At 45.2% G+C, this 12,244-nt stretch overlaps 1 protein-coding gene across 1 annotated transcript in view; it reads left to right on the top strand.

Moving 5' to 3' along the window:
- Positions 1 to 12,244, top strand: part of LOC132108000 (neural-cadherin-like) — a 273,951-nt gene that overhangs the window by 166,106 nt on the left and 95,601 nt on the right. Inside the window, exons 14-15 of the mRNA XM_059514421.1 lie at positions 8,513 to 8,640; positions 10,037 to 10,223. Of these exons, the coding sequence (XP_059370404.1) occupies positions 8,513 to 8,640; positions 10,037 to 10,223 (315 nt within the window). The remainder of the gene's footprint in view (positions 1 to 8,512; positions 8,641 to 10,036; positions 10,224 to 12,244) is intronic.

Below are 12,244 nucleotides of genomic sequence, written 5' to 3'. Positions count from 1 at the left end.
GGGTAAGCAAAATAATCTTGTTTTTTTTTCTGAAAACAAGACAATATTTTTGACTTTTATCTTTTAATCTATTTGTTTGAATTCCTGTTCCTTGTCCTTACACTTGTTAATTTATTTTTTATAATCCAATCATGCTCTTAAACTCTGATTATTGTGGAATACATCCTGTAATGACAACTCTTTAATAGCCTTTATCTCATCCCATCCTGCCTGTTCGCCTCTACAGAAGTGTTCATCTCTTCCACTGCAGGAAGTCTCTGTACTTCCCCTGAAATTTAGAGAGTTTGCTCCGCAGTATTAATCTGGCTCTCTCTTTATGGATTATTCTCTTGCTCTACCCCAGGTATGACTGCTCCATAATACTAATCTGGCTACAACTCCAGCTACAGTCCTCTTACAACTCGTGTTGTATTAACAAATATCATTTAATTTCTGTATTCTTAAAATATGTACGTAATACATCAGGAGTTGTATGAGGATACTGTAGCCTGATCAGGATAAGTTTTGTGATCTAAATGGTAATATCTTCATGGGAAATACTTTATAGTTCTGTGTATGCCGCAAATATATAATTCATATGTTCTATTGCTTTTGACTTATTTACACCAGCCCTTCTTTCTCTATTTAAGATTACAGGCCGTGCAGTGTTCAAAAGAGAGTGGGAGGGAGCGAGAGAGAGAGAGAAAAAAGAGAGGCAGAGCGAAGTGAGGGATTGCTGGAGGGGGGGGGGTCGTAATGGATTTGGCCTTCCTGTTTAATTCATGGTTTACGGCTTTGGCTGATAGAAAATTAAAACCTCAGGGAACATCAGATGGTGATTAGTATGTGGAATCATTGAACCCATTGAAGATCTTACCCTAAATTCCAATGTCCTCATGTACCTTCTAGTACTGGGAACAGCATATTTTAGGAGTGTAGGCTTGGTCTTAATTTCCTCTTGAACATACAGAATCCACTAATGTAATAAAGACATAATGACATAATGTCAGAGTTAAGATAAGCCAGATTTGTTTCCGATGGAAAACGTCTCAAGGTTACGTATGTAACCCTAGTTCCTTGAAGGAACGAGACGCTGCGTCGAAACGCTTTTGGGGAACGTCCCTGACGAGACCGACTCTGAATATCGTGTGCAATCAGTCCATCAGAAAGGCGTGACGTCACGGGCGGGGTGACGCAGCGACCAGGAAGCTATAAAAGCACGTGCCGTGCAGCTGGCTTCAGCTTCGAGTAGGGAAGCAAGCGCCGGCAGGGGTGCCGGGAGTATGGCTCTGCGACGCAGCGTCTCGTTCCTTCAAGGAACTAGGGTTACATACGTAACCTTGAGACGTTCCTTTTCAGGAACTCGAGCTGCGTCGAAACGCTTTTGGGGAACGATGTGCCCACGCTGCCAGACTTCCAAATCCCTGCCTAGTGTGTAGTCAAAAGAGCACAGCTAAGACGAGAGAACAGAAGAGCCCGGCGTGGCTCGCATGTCAAGATCGTAAAATCGGACAAATGTGGAGGGCGTGGACCACCCCGCAGCGTTGCAGATGTCCAAGAGGGACACACCTGCTGAGAAGGCCTTGGAGGCCACCATACTCCGAGTAGAGTGAGCCTTGGCCCCCAAAGGAGGGGGAAGACCAGAGGACTCATAGGAGACGTTGATAGCCTCGACTATCCAACGACTAAGGGTCTGCTTGGTGGCAGGAGAACCCTTGTTAGAAGGGCCGTAGCAAACAAGCAATTGGTCTGATTTTCTCCACAGGGCAGCTCTGTGGACGTATGCGTCCAGTGCTCGCACTGGACACATACAGTTTAGCTTCTCTTGGTCTGGCTCCCGAAAGGGAGGAGGACAGAAGGCCTGCAGTACGACAGGTTGTGGTGTAACAGAGGGAACCTTCGGAACGTAACCCGCTCAAGGGTATAAGAATGCTTTGGCCATACCAGGGGCAAAGTCTAAGTAGGTAGGGGCCACCGAAAGGGCCTGAAGATCTCCAACTCTCTTTAGTGAGGTGATTGCCAGTAACAGGGCAGTTTTAAGTGTCAGATGTCTATCTGAGATATCTTGAATTGGCTCGAATGGAGCTTTACAAAGAGCCTCTAGAACCACAACCAAATCCCAGGGGGGAACACGGGATCGTACTGGAGGTCTCAGCCTCAGCGCACCGCGGAGGAAACGTGTAACTAGGGGGTGTTTACCCACTGACTGACCATTGAAAGGGACGTGGAAAGCAGCTATGGCCGCCACGTAAACCTTTAAGGTGGAGTGGGATAACCCCGCAGAGAGCCTGGCTTGTAAAAACTCCAGAACTGTACCAACTGGGCAGTCTGCTGGGTCAAGCTGGCGGTCTCTGCACCATGAAGTGAAGAGCTTCCACTTCAGGGCGTACAGTTTCCTCGTAGAGGGAGCTCTGGATTGGAGTAGGGTCTCAACAACCTCGGTTGAGAGACCAGCTGCTAACAGCTGTGCCCCCTCAGGGGCCACACCCACAGCTTCCACAACTCCGGGCGAGGGTGAATTATCGTGCCCTGCGCCTGTGAGAGTAGGTCTGTCCTGATCGGTATCTCCCACGGAGAGCCGTCGAGGAGCGAGACTAGATCTGAGAACCATACTCGGCCCGGCCAGAACGGGGCTACTAGTAGTAGACGGGCCCCGTCCCGGCATACTCTCGCCAGAACTCCCGGGAGCAGAGCGATAGGGGGAAAAGCGTACAGACGAAGCCTCGGCCAGGTCTGTACCATAGCGTCCAGTCCCAGAGGAGCTGGATGAACTAGAGAGAACCAGAGGGGACATTGCGATGTCTCCTGAGTCGCAAAGAGGTCCACCTGGGCTGTACCAAATACTCTCCATATCTGCTTCACCACCTCGGGGTGAAGCATCCATTCCCCGGGCCTCGGCCCCTGTCTCGACAGTATGTCTGCTCCCACATTCAATCTCCCAGGAATATACGCTGCTCTGATCGAGAGGAGTTTGCCCTGGGACCACAGAAGGATCTGGTGTGCCAGCTTGTACAAGGGGCGCGAACGCAGACCCCCCTGGTGATTGATATAAGAGACCACTGATGTGTTGTCGGTGCGCACCAACACATGGTGACCTCTCAGGTCTGGGAGGAAATATTTCAATGCTCGATAGACCGCTAGTATCTCTAGGCAATTGATGTGCCATGTTAGATGGCGACCACTTCACAGACCGCGGGCAGGGTGGCCGCTCATGACCGCACCCCAACCGGTGAGGGACGCATCTGTCGCTAGCGTTACACGGCGACAAGGAACTCCCAGCACTGGTCCCTGATTCAAGAACCAAGGTTTCCTCCACATGTCTAAGGCACGAAGTCACCGGCGCGTGACCTTGATAACTCGACGTGGATTTCCCCTCGGGGAAAAGCCCTTGGACTTGAGCCACCACTGTAGGGGTCTCATGTACAGCAGGCCAAAAGTATTACGTTGGACGCAGCTGCCATCAGCCCTAACAATCTCTGGAATTGTTTGACAGTGAGTGACTGGCCTTCTTTGACTCTCTCGACTGATGTGAGGATCGACTCGATCCGAGCAGGAGACAAGCGTGCCTGCATCGTGGTCGAATTCCACACTACGCCTTGATAGGTGGTTCTCTGAACTGGAGAAAGTACACTCTTCTTGGTGTTTAGTCTCAAACCCAGCTCCCCCATGTGTGCGAGAACGACATCTCGATGTCGAGCCGCCATCTGCTCTGATTGAGCTAGGATCAACCAATCGTCGATATAATTTAAAATGCGGATGCCCTGCATACGGAGGGATACCAGAGCCGCATCCATACATTTCGTGAACGTGCGGGGTGAGAGTGCGAGGCCAAAGGGAAGTACTCGATATTGATAAGCTTTGCCCCCGAAAGCGAACCTCAGAAACTTCCTGTGTTGTGGAAGGATGGATATGTGGAAGTATGCGTCTTTGAGATCTATTGTGACAAACCAGTCCTCGGATCTGATTTGAGCTACAACCTGGTTGACAGTGAGCATCTTGAACTTCAGTGACATAACTGAGCGGTTCAGGAGACGCAAGTCTAAGATCGGACGCAACCCCCCATCCTTCTTTGGAACTATGAAATACCGGCTGTAAAATCCGGATTCCCTGTCTAGAGGAGGGACCACCTCGATGGCCTCCTTCCTTAATAGGGTATTCACTTGTTCCATAACCAGAGCCTGCTGGGGGCCGACCACAGTCGGTGTAACCCCGTTGAACTTCGGTGGTGGATGACCGAACTGAATGCAATAGCCTCTTTCTATTGTACGCAGGACCCATTGAGATACATTTGGCAGTAGCTTCCACGCTGCTAAATAATCTACTAAGGGAATCAGTCTCTCGAGACTGACCTCTGGTGTAAGAGGCCCCCGAAGGGGCGGCGAGCATCCCAGCTCCGCTACGCTCACGGGCGGAAGTAACTGGGGGTGGCGCTCGCTGGAGGCCGCTGCGCCCTGAAGCTCTGGCAGGGTTGGCAGACCGACCTCCTGAGGGTACTGAGGTGAGACGGGCACCGTGTAATGAGGTGAACCGCGCTCTACCCCAGCAGGGGCTACCCTCTGGATCCTGGCGTCAGGATCTTTTCGTCGAGGACTTCAGGGCTTCGATGACAGATCTTAAATCGGTTTTCGCCCTAGAAGCCCCCGACTCAGAGCGTCGTTGCCCTCGGTCCCGACGTGGGGGAGCACGAGTGGCGACGCTCTGCTTTTGCGCTTCCCGGTGTGAGGAGCCGGTATGTGGCGTGGTCATCTCCCGCCCAGATGCACCACGAGAGCGACGAGGGTGGAAACTCTGGAACGCCGCCGCCTGCTTGTGCGCCTCCTGGAACCTGTCGACGACAGTATTAACTGTGTCGCCGAACAGGCCCGAGGCTTGAAGCGGGGCGTCCAGGAGGCAGACCCTGTCTCGTTCTTTAATTTCTGACAGGGTCAGCCACAAATGCCTCTCCGCGGCCACTAAGGCTGCCATAGACCGCCCAATTGCGCGAGCGGTCTCCTTAGTGGCGCGGAGGGAGAGATCAGCGGTCTTTCTGAGTTCTTCAATATCTTCAGACTTAATCCCCTCCCCCTCATCGACATCTCTCAGCAGGTCAGCCTGATAAGCTTGCAGGACTGCCATAGTATGAAGGCACGCCCCAGCCTGACCTGCTGCCACATAACCTTTGCCCACTAGCGATGATGTAACTCTAAGCGGCTTAGTGGGCAATGTCGGAGCCTTTAGAGACGAGGCCGAACCGGGTGACAGATAGCCCGCGAGCGTCTGTTCAACCCGTGGCATCGCTCTATAACCACGCTCTCCCAGCCCCATCACGTTGCCATAATATAGTGAATCAGGGCCAAATAGGCGGGTCGAATACGGGTGATTCCACGATCTCGATAACTCATCATGGAGATCGGGAAAATACGGAAGGCTCCGACGTGGAGGTGGTTGCTTCGGCCGCAGAAAGCGTTCGTCTAATTTGCTTCTCTGCGGCTCAGTCTGTTTTTCAGCAGGCCCGTCGATTTTTAATTTATCTACTGCACGCGTGACCACCTCCAAAAGCTCCTCATACTGGGGCGACAGGGGTGGCGAATCCCCAGCAACAGTCTCCACATCGACCTCCTCGGAGGACGAGAGGTGAAGAGCTGATCCCTCACCCTGGGGGGAAGAAACCGACGAGCGTGCTTCCGAACCCAGGGCTTGGGCGCCGGATCTGGCAGATGAGGAAGGAGATAAGGACTGGCCCGTCTCCATTCCTTCTGACAGATCCACCTGCGAACCCCACGAGTGCAGCAGCCGCTCTGCCTCGGCAGAAGCGGGGCCAGCACCGCGAGGAACGCTGGTGAAGGCTCCCTCCTCGAAGAGAGCCCTCCGGGATCGAAGCGTCCGCATTGGCAAACGTTCGCAATGCGGGCAGTCGGCCCCCTCGAGAGCCGACTCAGCGTGCTTCGATCCTAGGCAAGCCACGCACAGCCTGTGTGTATCCCCGCTCGTAATGTAGCGAGTGCAGGGAGGAACACACAGTCTGTAACGCGGCTTGGAATCGCCCTTCAAATATTTGGTCTTTTGCTTCTGCTTAGGCATACTGAGCTGTTTTAGCGATCTTTTTAAGCTAAGGGACAGACAACAATAAATAGGACCAACAGGACAGACTTTTGCACATGCACACACAGAGCGCTTGCTGACAGATTCGAAGCTGAAGCCAGCTGCACGGCACGTGCTTTTATAGCTTCCTGGTCGCTACGTCACCCCGCCCGTGACGTCACGCCTTTCCGATGGACTGATTGCACACGATATTCAGAGTCGGTCTCGTCAGGGACGTTCCCCAAAAGCGTTTCGACGCAGCTCGAGTTCCTGAAAAGGAACCAGAGTTTATTTTCAACAGTCTCTTTGCTACACATGTGAGGATCAGTGCCCCTGATCAGCTGCGAGCAGCTTGATTTCCTCAAGCAGATCTGAGGAGGAGGCTGTACTTGACGTCATTGACTGCTTTTAGAATGCTGAAGAGGGGACATATTATGGCGAAGGGCCCGAAACCCCACCTCCGACGCAGACAACACAGCCCAGTGTGGACAGTGAGCTGATCCAAGTTCTAATCAAGGCTGTAGAGGATCTCAGGATGTCGTCAACTTAACTCCCACCAACGGCCTGCCCCCTGTTCCTGCCTGCAGTTCACAAGGAACTCACCTGGATGTGGCACGCCCCCATTTAGTGCATTAATCCCTCTACTTCTACTTCTCTCACTACTGTTGATCAGTGTTGGGTAATGCATTACAAGTAATGTGAGTTACGTAATCAGATTACTTTTTTCAAGGAATTTTTAATTTTCAAGAAAATATCTGTTACTTTTCAAATAAGTAATGCTAGTTTTTCCCCCATTTATTGATTGAAAGCTCTCCTGTCCTCATGTCGAGAATAATCAGGAGTAATATGTTACTTTAGTTCTGTAATAAATGTGAATATGCATTAAATAATCTCACTCACAAAAAAAAAAAAAAAACATTAAAAGCAACTCAGAATATGATTCAAAGCTGCAATAATTAAATATAAATATGTTAAATAATACAAATATACTTTATGTATTTAAGACCATTTTTTAACCAATTTGCATTTCTTCTTTTTTATTGCTGAAGAGTGTTGAAGTTTCTTCTTCTGCGTTCTACAGTATAGACATGAATCTACATTTCTTGGCTTTTTGTGCGAAAGAGCTTTTACATTTGCCAAAAATAGAACATTTTATATTAAAAGCAAATAAGCAAGTCCAGTCCAGATTTAAAAAGTAATGCAAAAGTAATGTAACATTACTTTTAATAAAAAGTAACTAAGTAACATAAGTAATGCATTACTTTTAACTTTCCCCAACACTGCTGTCGATGGCACTGTAAAATGAGGTTATAGCAAGCTCCCTCCTCTGGAACAGGTGGTCGCTGCCCATCTTTGCCCTCCATCGATCTTGGGGTTGAAAGCCCATGCAGCGCACCCAACTAAACCCTGCAGAACTACTTTAGCCCTTGAAAACTTTCCACAATGGTGGTGCTCCAAGTATTCCAGGCCAAACTTCTCCGCACCATGGACGAGTCCAGACATAATTCTGATGCCTTCAAAGAGCTGCACACAGCAACTAACTTCAGGCTACTAAGGCAACTGTGCAGGTGATTGGCAAGGCCATGGCCAACTTGGTGGTGCAGGAGTAAGGTGTGCGCCCCTTCTACGCTCCAAGTATATGTAGCAGCCATCATGATGAATCATTCTCTCATGGCTGGCCAGTCAGTCTGCAGGAACTACCTAGTCGATAAGTTTCTGAGGGGAGCTCAGAGATTGAATCTGCCTCATCCTCATAATGTGCCGACTTGGGACTTACCTATACTTATCAGGGCCTGAGAGGTCCTCCCTTTGAGAAGCTCCAATCTGACAACTAGCAGCCCCTGTCACTTAAGACTGCCCTCCTTCTGGCTTTAGCATCGGCCAAGTGAGTGGGAGACCTGCAAGGACTGCCAGTCAGTGCTTACTGTTAAAATTATTAAATATTTATTCACATGAGTAATTTCTTGTTAAAACTGTAAGTACATATGTGATCCTGGACCACAAAGCCAGTCTTAAGTCGCTGGGGTATATTTTTAGCAACAGTCAAAAAAAAAAAAAAAAATTCCCTACCGTAAATATATCAAAACTAATTTTTGATAAGTAATGTGCATTGCGAACAATTATTTAGGACACATTTAAAGGCAATTTTCTCAGTATTTTTATTTATTTATTTATTTATTGCACCCTCAGATTCCAGATATTCAAATAGTTGTATCTCGGCCAAATATTGTCCGATCCTAATAAACCTTACATCAATAGAAAGCTTATTTATTCAGGGGATGAAATCTCCAAGCCAAGGCCACATTATTTTTTTTTCCTTGAATGACAGGGAGCCCAATATCAGTGTGTAACAGACTTATAATAAAGCCAACTGAAAGTCTTTTTTTTTATATGCACCAACAAAAGAAAACTGATGAAAATTTCATACAACTTGTTTGTCAAGTTTGACCGTTTGACTGTCTGCTGTTGACAGATGTCAATGACAACGTTCCATTCTTCACCTCCTCCATATACGAGGCATCTGTGACTGAAGGGGCGGAAATTGGGACTCTACTTCTCCAAGTTTCAGCTAATGATCTTGACCTGGGACTGAATGGGAAGGTATGAAATAGTGTTTTTCAATTGAAATAGCTATTCACTCGTCAACCTCCATCTGTAAACAATGTACTCATAAAGTACACTATGCTAAACATTATGTTCACTGTTGAAAGATCTGTAAAATTCAAAGAACATTTGTGATACAACCTTGCTTTAAATGTGGATGAATTAAATGATCTTGCTAATGTATCTCACTATGACCTCCATCATATTTCAATGGGAAGACAAACATATACAATATGTAGCTCTTAGATTTCATTATTTTGTAGATGTATGTACTGCACACATTAAAAGCAATATCAGTTATATATTTTTTTAATTAGAATGATATGCAATGTCATTCTGTGAAATATTATTACATTAGAAAGTATCTGTTAGTTCAGTGGTTCTCAACCACATTCCTGGAGGACCCCCAACACTGCACATTTTGCATGTCTCCTTTGTCTGACACACCCATTTCAAGTCTGTGAGTCTCTACTAATAAGTATCAGCTGAATCAGGTGTGTTTGATTAAGGATACATGCAAAACATGCAGTGATGATAGTACATGGTTTTTTGTCCTTATTTTTGAGCCATGCTGTGGACACTGGATCTGAAGGGTGTGATTAAATGTTCATGTCTCTATGCAATTTTTTTATAGAGGGGTCTTTCAACAGTCCTCTGAATTACAAATGCCATGCAATGGCTCAGTAATGAGTACCATTTGTGGGTGTGAATGCCAATATCATTCTTTTCCCTTACAACACCCCCTCACACAACCCCTTTGTGCCAGATGGGGTTTGCTGCATGTTTTATTAATCTGACCCCTGCAATCATTGTATTATGCCTTTTACATTTAATTCAGCCTCTTACTTGTGTTCTCGGCTCTAATGTGGCCAGCAGGGCATCATTTAATACTCACACCATGCTGGTTTAGTGCAGCCATGCAGAGCAGCTTGTCTGGTAATTGTTGTTTGGGCCTTGCTGAAACAGCAGTTGGCACTTCTTTGTCAAGTCAACAGTTTTGGCTATCTAAATTAGCTTAATTATTCTTAACTAGAATGGCCTTGATTTCTGCTTTATCTGCTGGGAAATTGCCAATGTGCGTTACAGGCACTGCTGACAGAACACGCAACAGGAGGTTTCAGTTTCAGGTCAGAACGGTTGGTGAATAAATTATGAGGAAAAGGTTGGATTGTTTAATTAAATGTGGTTAGATTAGGCGGAATAGCATTTAACACGCATATACATATACATAGACATAGGCAGTAACATGTACACAGGAAGACCAGTGTTAATTGTTTTTGCTTTTTTTTTTTTAAACACAACCCTGTTAACTGTTCTGTGACAGGTTTGGCACTAATTCTCCTCTGTATTTCATTTATTTTTGACCCAATTTAATTTTTTTATTGTGTCTCAGATCTCATACTCCCTACTGAATGACCGTAGTGGAGACTATCAGTACTTCCGCATTGATCCAGAGCTGGGCACCATCTACACAGAGGCTGTGTTTGATCGAGAGACCAAGGGATCTTACCTTTTGGAAGTGAAGTCAGTAGATGGCTGGGAATCAGGCAGGCCAGGGAAGCATGGACAGCCTAACTCAGGTACAGTGAACCCTATGTGGCAGAGTTGCAATAAATAGTTAAAGCTGATATGAAAATAGGGAAAAACTTTTCACACTTATTACAAATTATACAACAGTTACTTCCTGTCCTCAAATCTGATTAGTTGAGTAGCATTACAAAAATTCTACAGTCCAAAATCACTGGGACTGGATGTCTGTTTGTAACATTGTTACGTGCTTGTAAATCAATAGATGGCCACAGTTCAGTCATTGAATCATTAATTGAACTAATTAATTAAAACACTTTTATTTAGGAATGCTACTACTGTGTATGGTGCGGAAATACACAAAGTAACTGACAATCAGGGTTGGTTAATTAATGCGAGTATGGGTCAAAATTAACACCAAAATGACTGAAAAAATGGCACTAAAATTTGAGTTGGGCAAGAAAGTGCCCCTGTATGAGTTCTTGTCTTTATATTTATAACATATGTTATATAGGTAAGTAATATCAATGCAAACTGTTTTTTTTCCAAATATTAGCACAAGTGCTGATATGATAATGATTTCACAGTCCAATACACAACATGTCAATATTAAATTAATTACCAATGACCAATGAAACTAAATCCAAACAAAGCCACAACAAAACTGTTGCACTTCTATGAAAAAACTTCTATTTTTGTATTAATTAGGCAGATCAATAAATCAATGACCCTATAGGAAGACATCCACTTGCTTGGTTCCTGAATTAATCAGCCACTTGAATGAATCGATTCAATTAACGACTGAATCTAAGATTCACTCATTAAGACAGTCGTTTGCTGCCACAAAAGGAGGTTTTAGTTTAATATTTAAAGTGTCATTTAATTTTACTTTGATCATTTCACATTTCTTTGATAAAAAAATACAAAGATTGGTTTGTTTGTTTACTTAAATAAAAGCAGTTCATAATGTCATGAGATTAGAGTTTATTCAAAAACATTAATCTCATGACATTATTTACTGTGCAACTACATATGCAGCTTCTGAGCCACATCTGCAGTCCAAAGATGAATTTTGTTGGCACTGATTTCATTTGATTGATAACAGCATTATAGTTAACCCTAACTAAATTTTATAAATGTAAGAATTTAACATAAAATAGTGTATAGTTATAATACACTTCTTGAAATCAGTTTGAGGGGGCAAATATATCTTCTTAATGGAAAGTAAATGTCACTGCTGACAATTGTGTCTGGAAAGAAAGTTATTCAATATCAACTTCATGAACTGTTGTATAAAAGCAAAATCACACTTGCAGTCAGTATTAGACTGCTATAAATACAATTTAATTCACACACAGTGTGGTTACGACTTCCACTTTATAAGCCATTTTAAAACCAAAATGCCTCCCTTAGATATTCAGGAATCATGCAGACCATATATGATGCTTGTGTTTGTCAGTGTCAATATGGTCACTGATGCTACCAATAAAACAAGAATGTAAGATAGTAATTACAGCTGTCAGTCACAACCACTGACAGTTTGAACATAGCCAGTGGGGTTGTGGGTCTTCACAATACAGAGCTAAAGAGGATCTACAGTTCAGGGGAATATTTCCATTAGCTGCATAAAATATTACATTGCATAATCCTTGTTTAATATAGACAGCGTGACAGTTTGATTCGATTTGTTAGACCACAGGGTTTGCCAGAATCTCACACAAATGGATTTTTCATTCATTGTGTGGAATATTAACAATATCTCTTTTGCCTTTGCTTTGCCTAAATAATCTACTAACACTTGAAGTCAGTTAGACAAAAGTCGCTGGTTTAAATGTTGATGAAGGTGCCAAAGGAGAGGGGGAAATATCCGGGAGCAGCTGGGACAGTATGAGAAAGAAAGTTCTCTCTGTTCTCTCTGTCCAGTTCTCTCTGTCCTCCTGTGCTGTCTGTCTGTCTGCTCACTGTTTGCCCTGCACTCCAAATAGAGGAGAAGTTGTGCACTCCAACACACTTACAACTGTAATGAAATACACAAATGTAGATTATCAAATTGAAGACACAACAGTGTCAAATA

This window comes from Carassius carassius, chromosome 2, assembly GCF_963082965.1.
Source record: "Carassius carassius chromosome 2, fCarCar2.1, whole genome shotgun sequence".
NCBI lineage: Eukaryota > Metazoa > Chordata > Actinopteri > Cypriniformes > Cyprinidae > Carassius > Carassius carassius.
The sequence above is the reverse complement of the archived record's forward strand: the minus strand, read 5'-3'. Positions and strand labels throughout refer to the sequence as shown.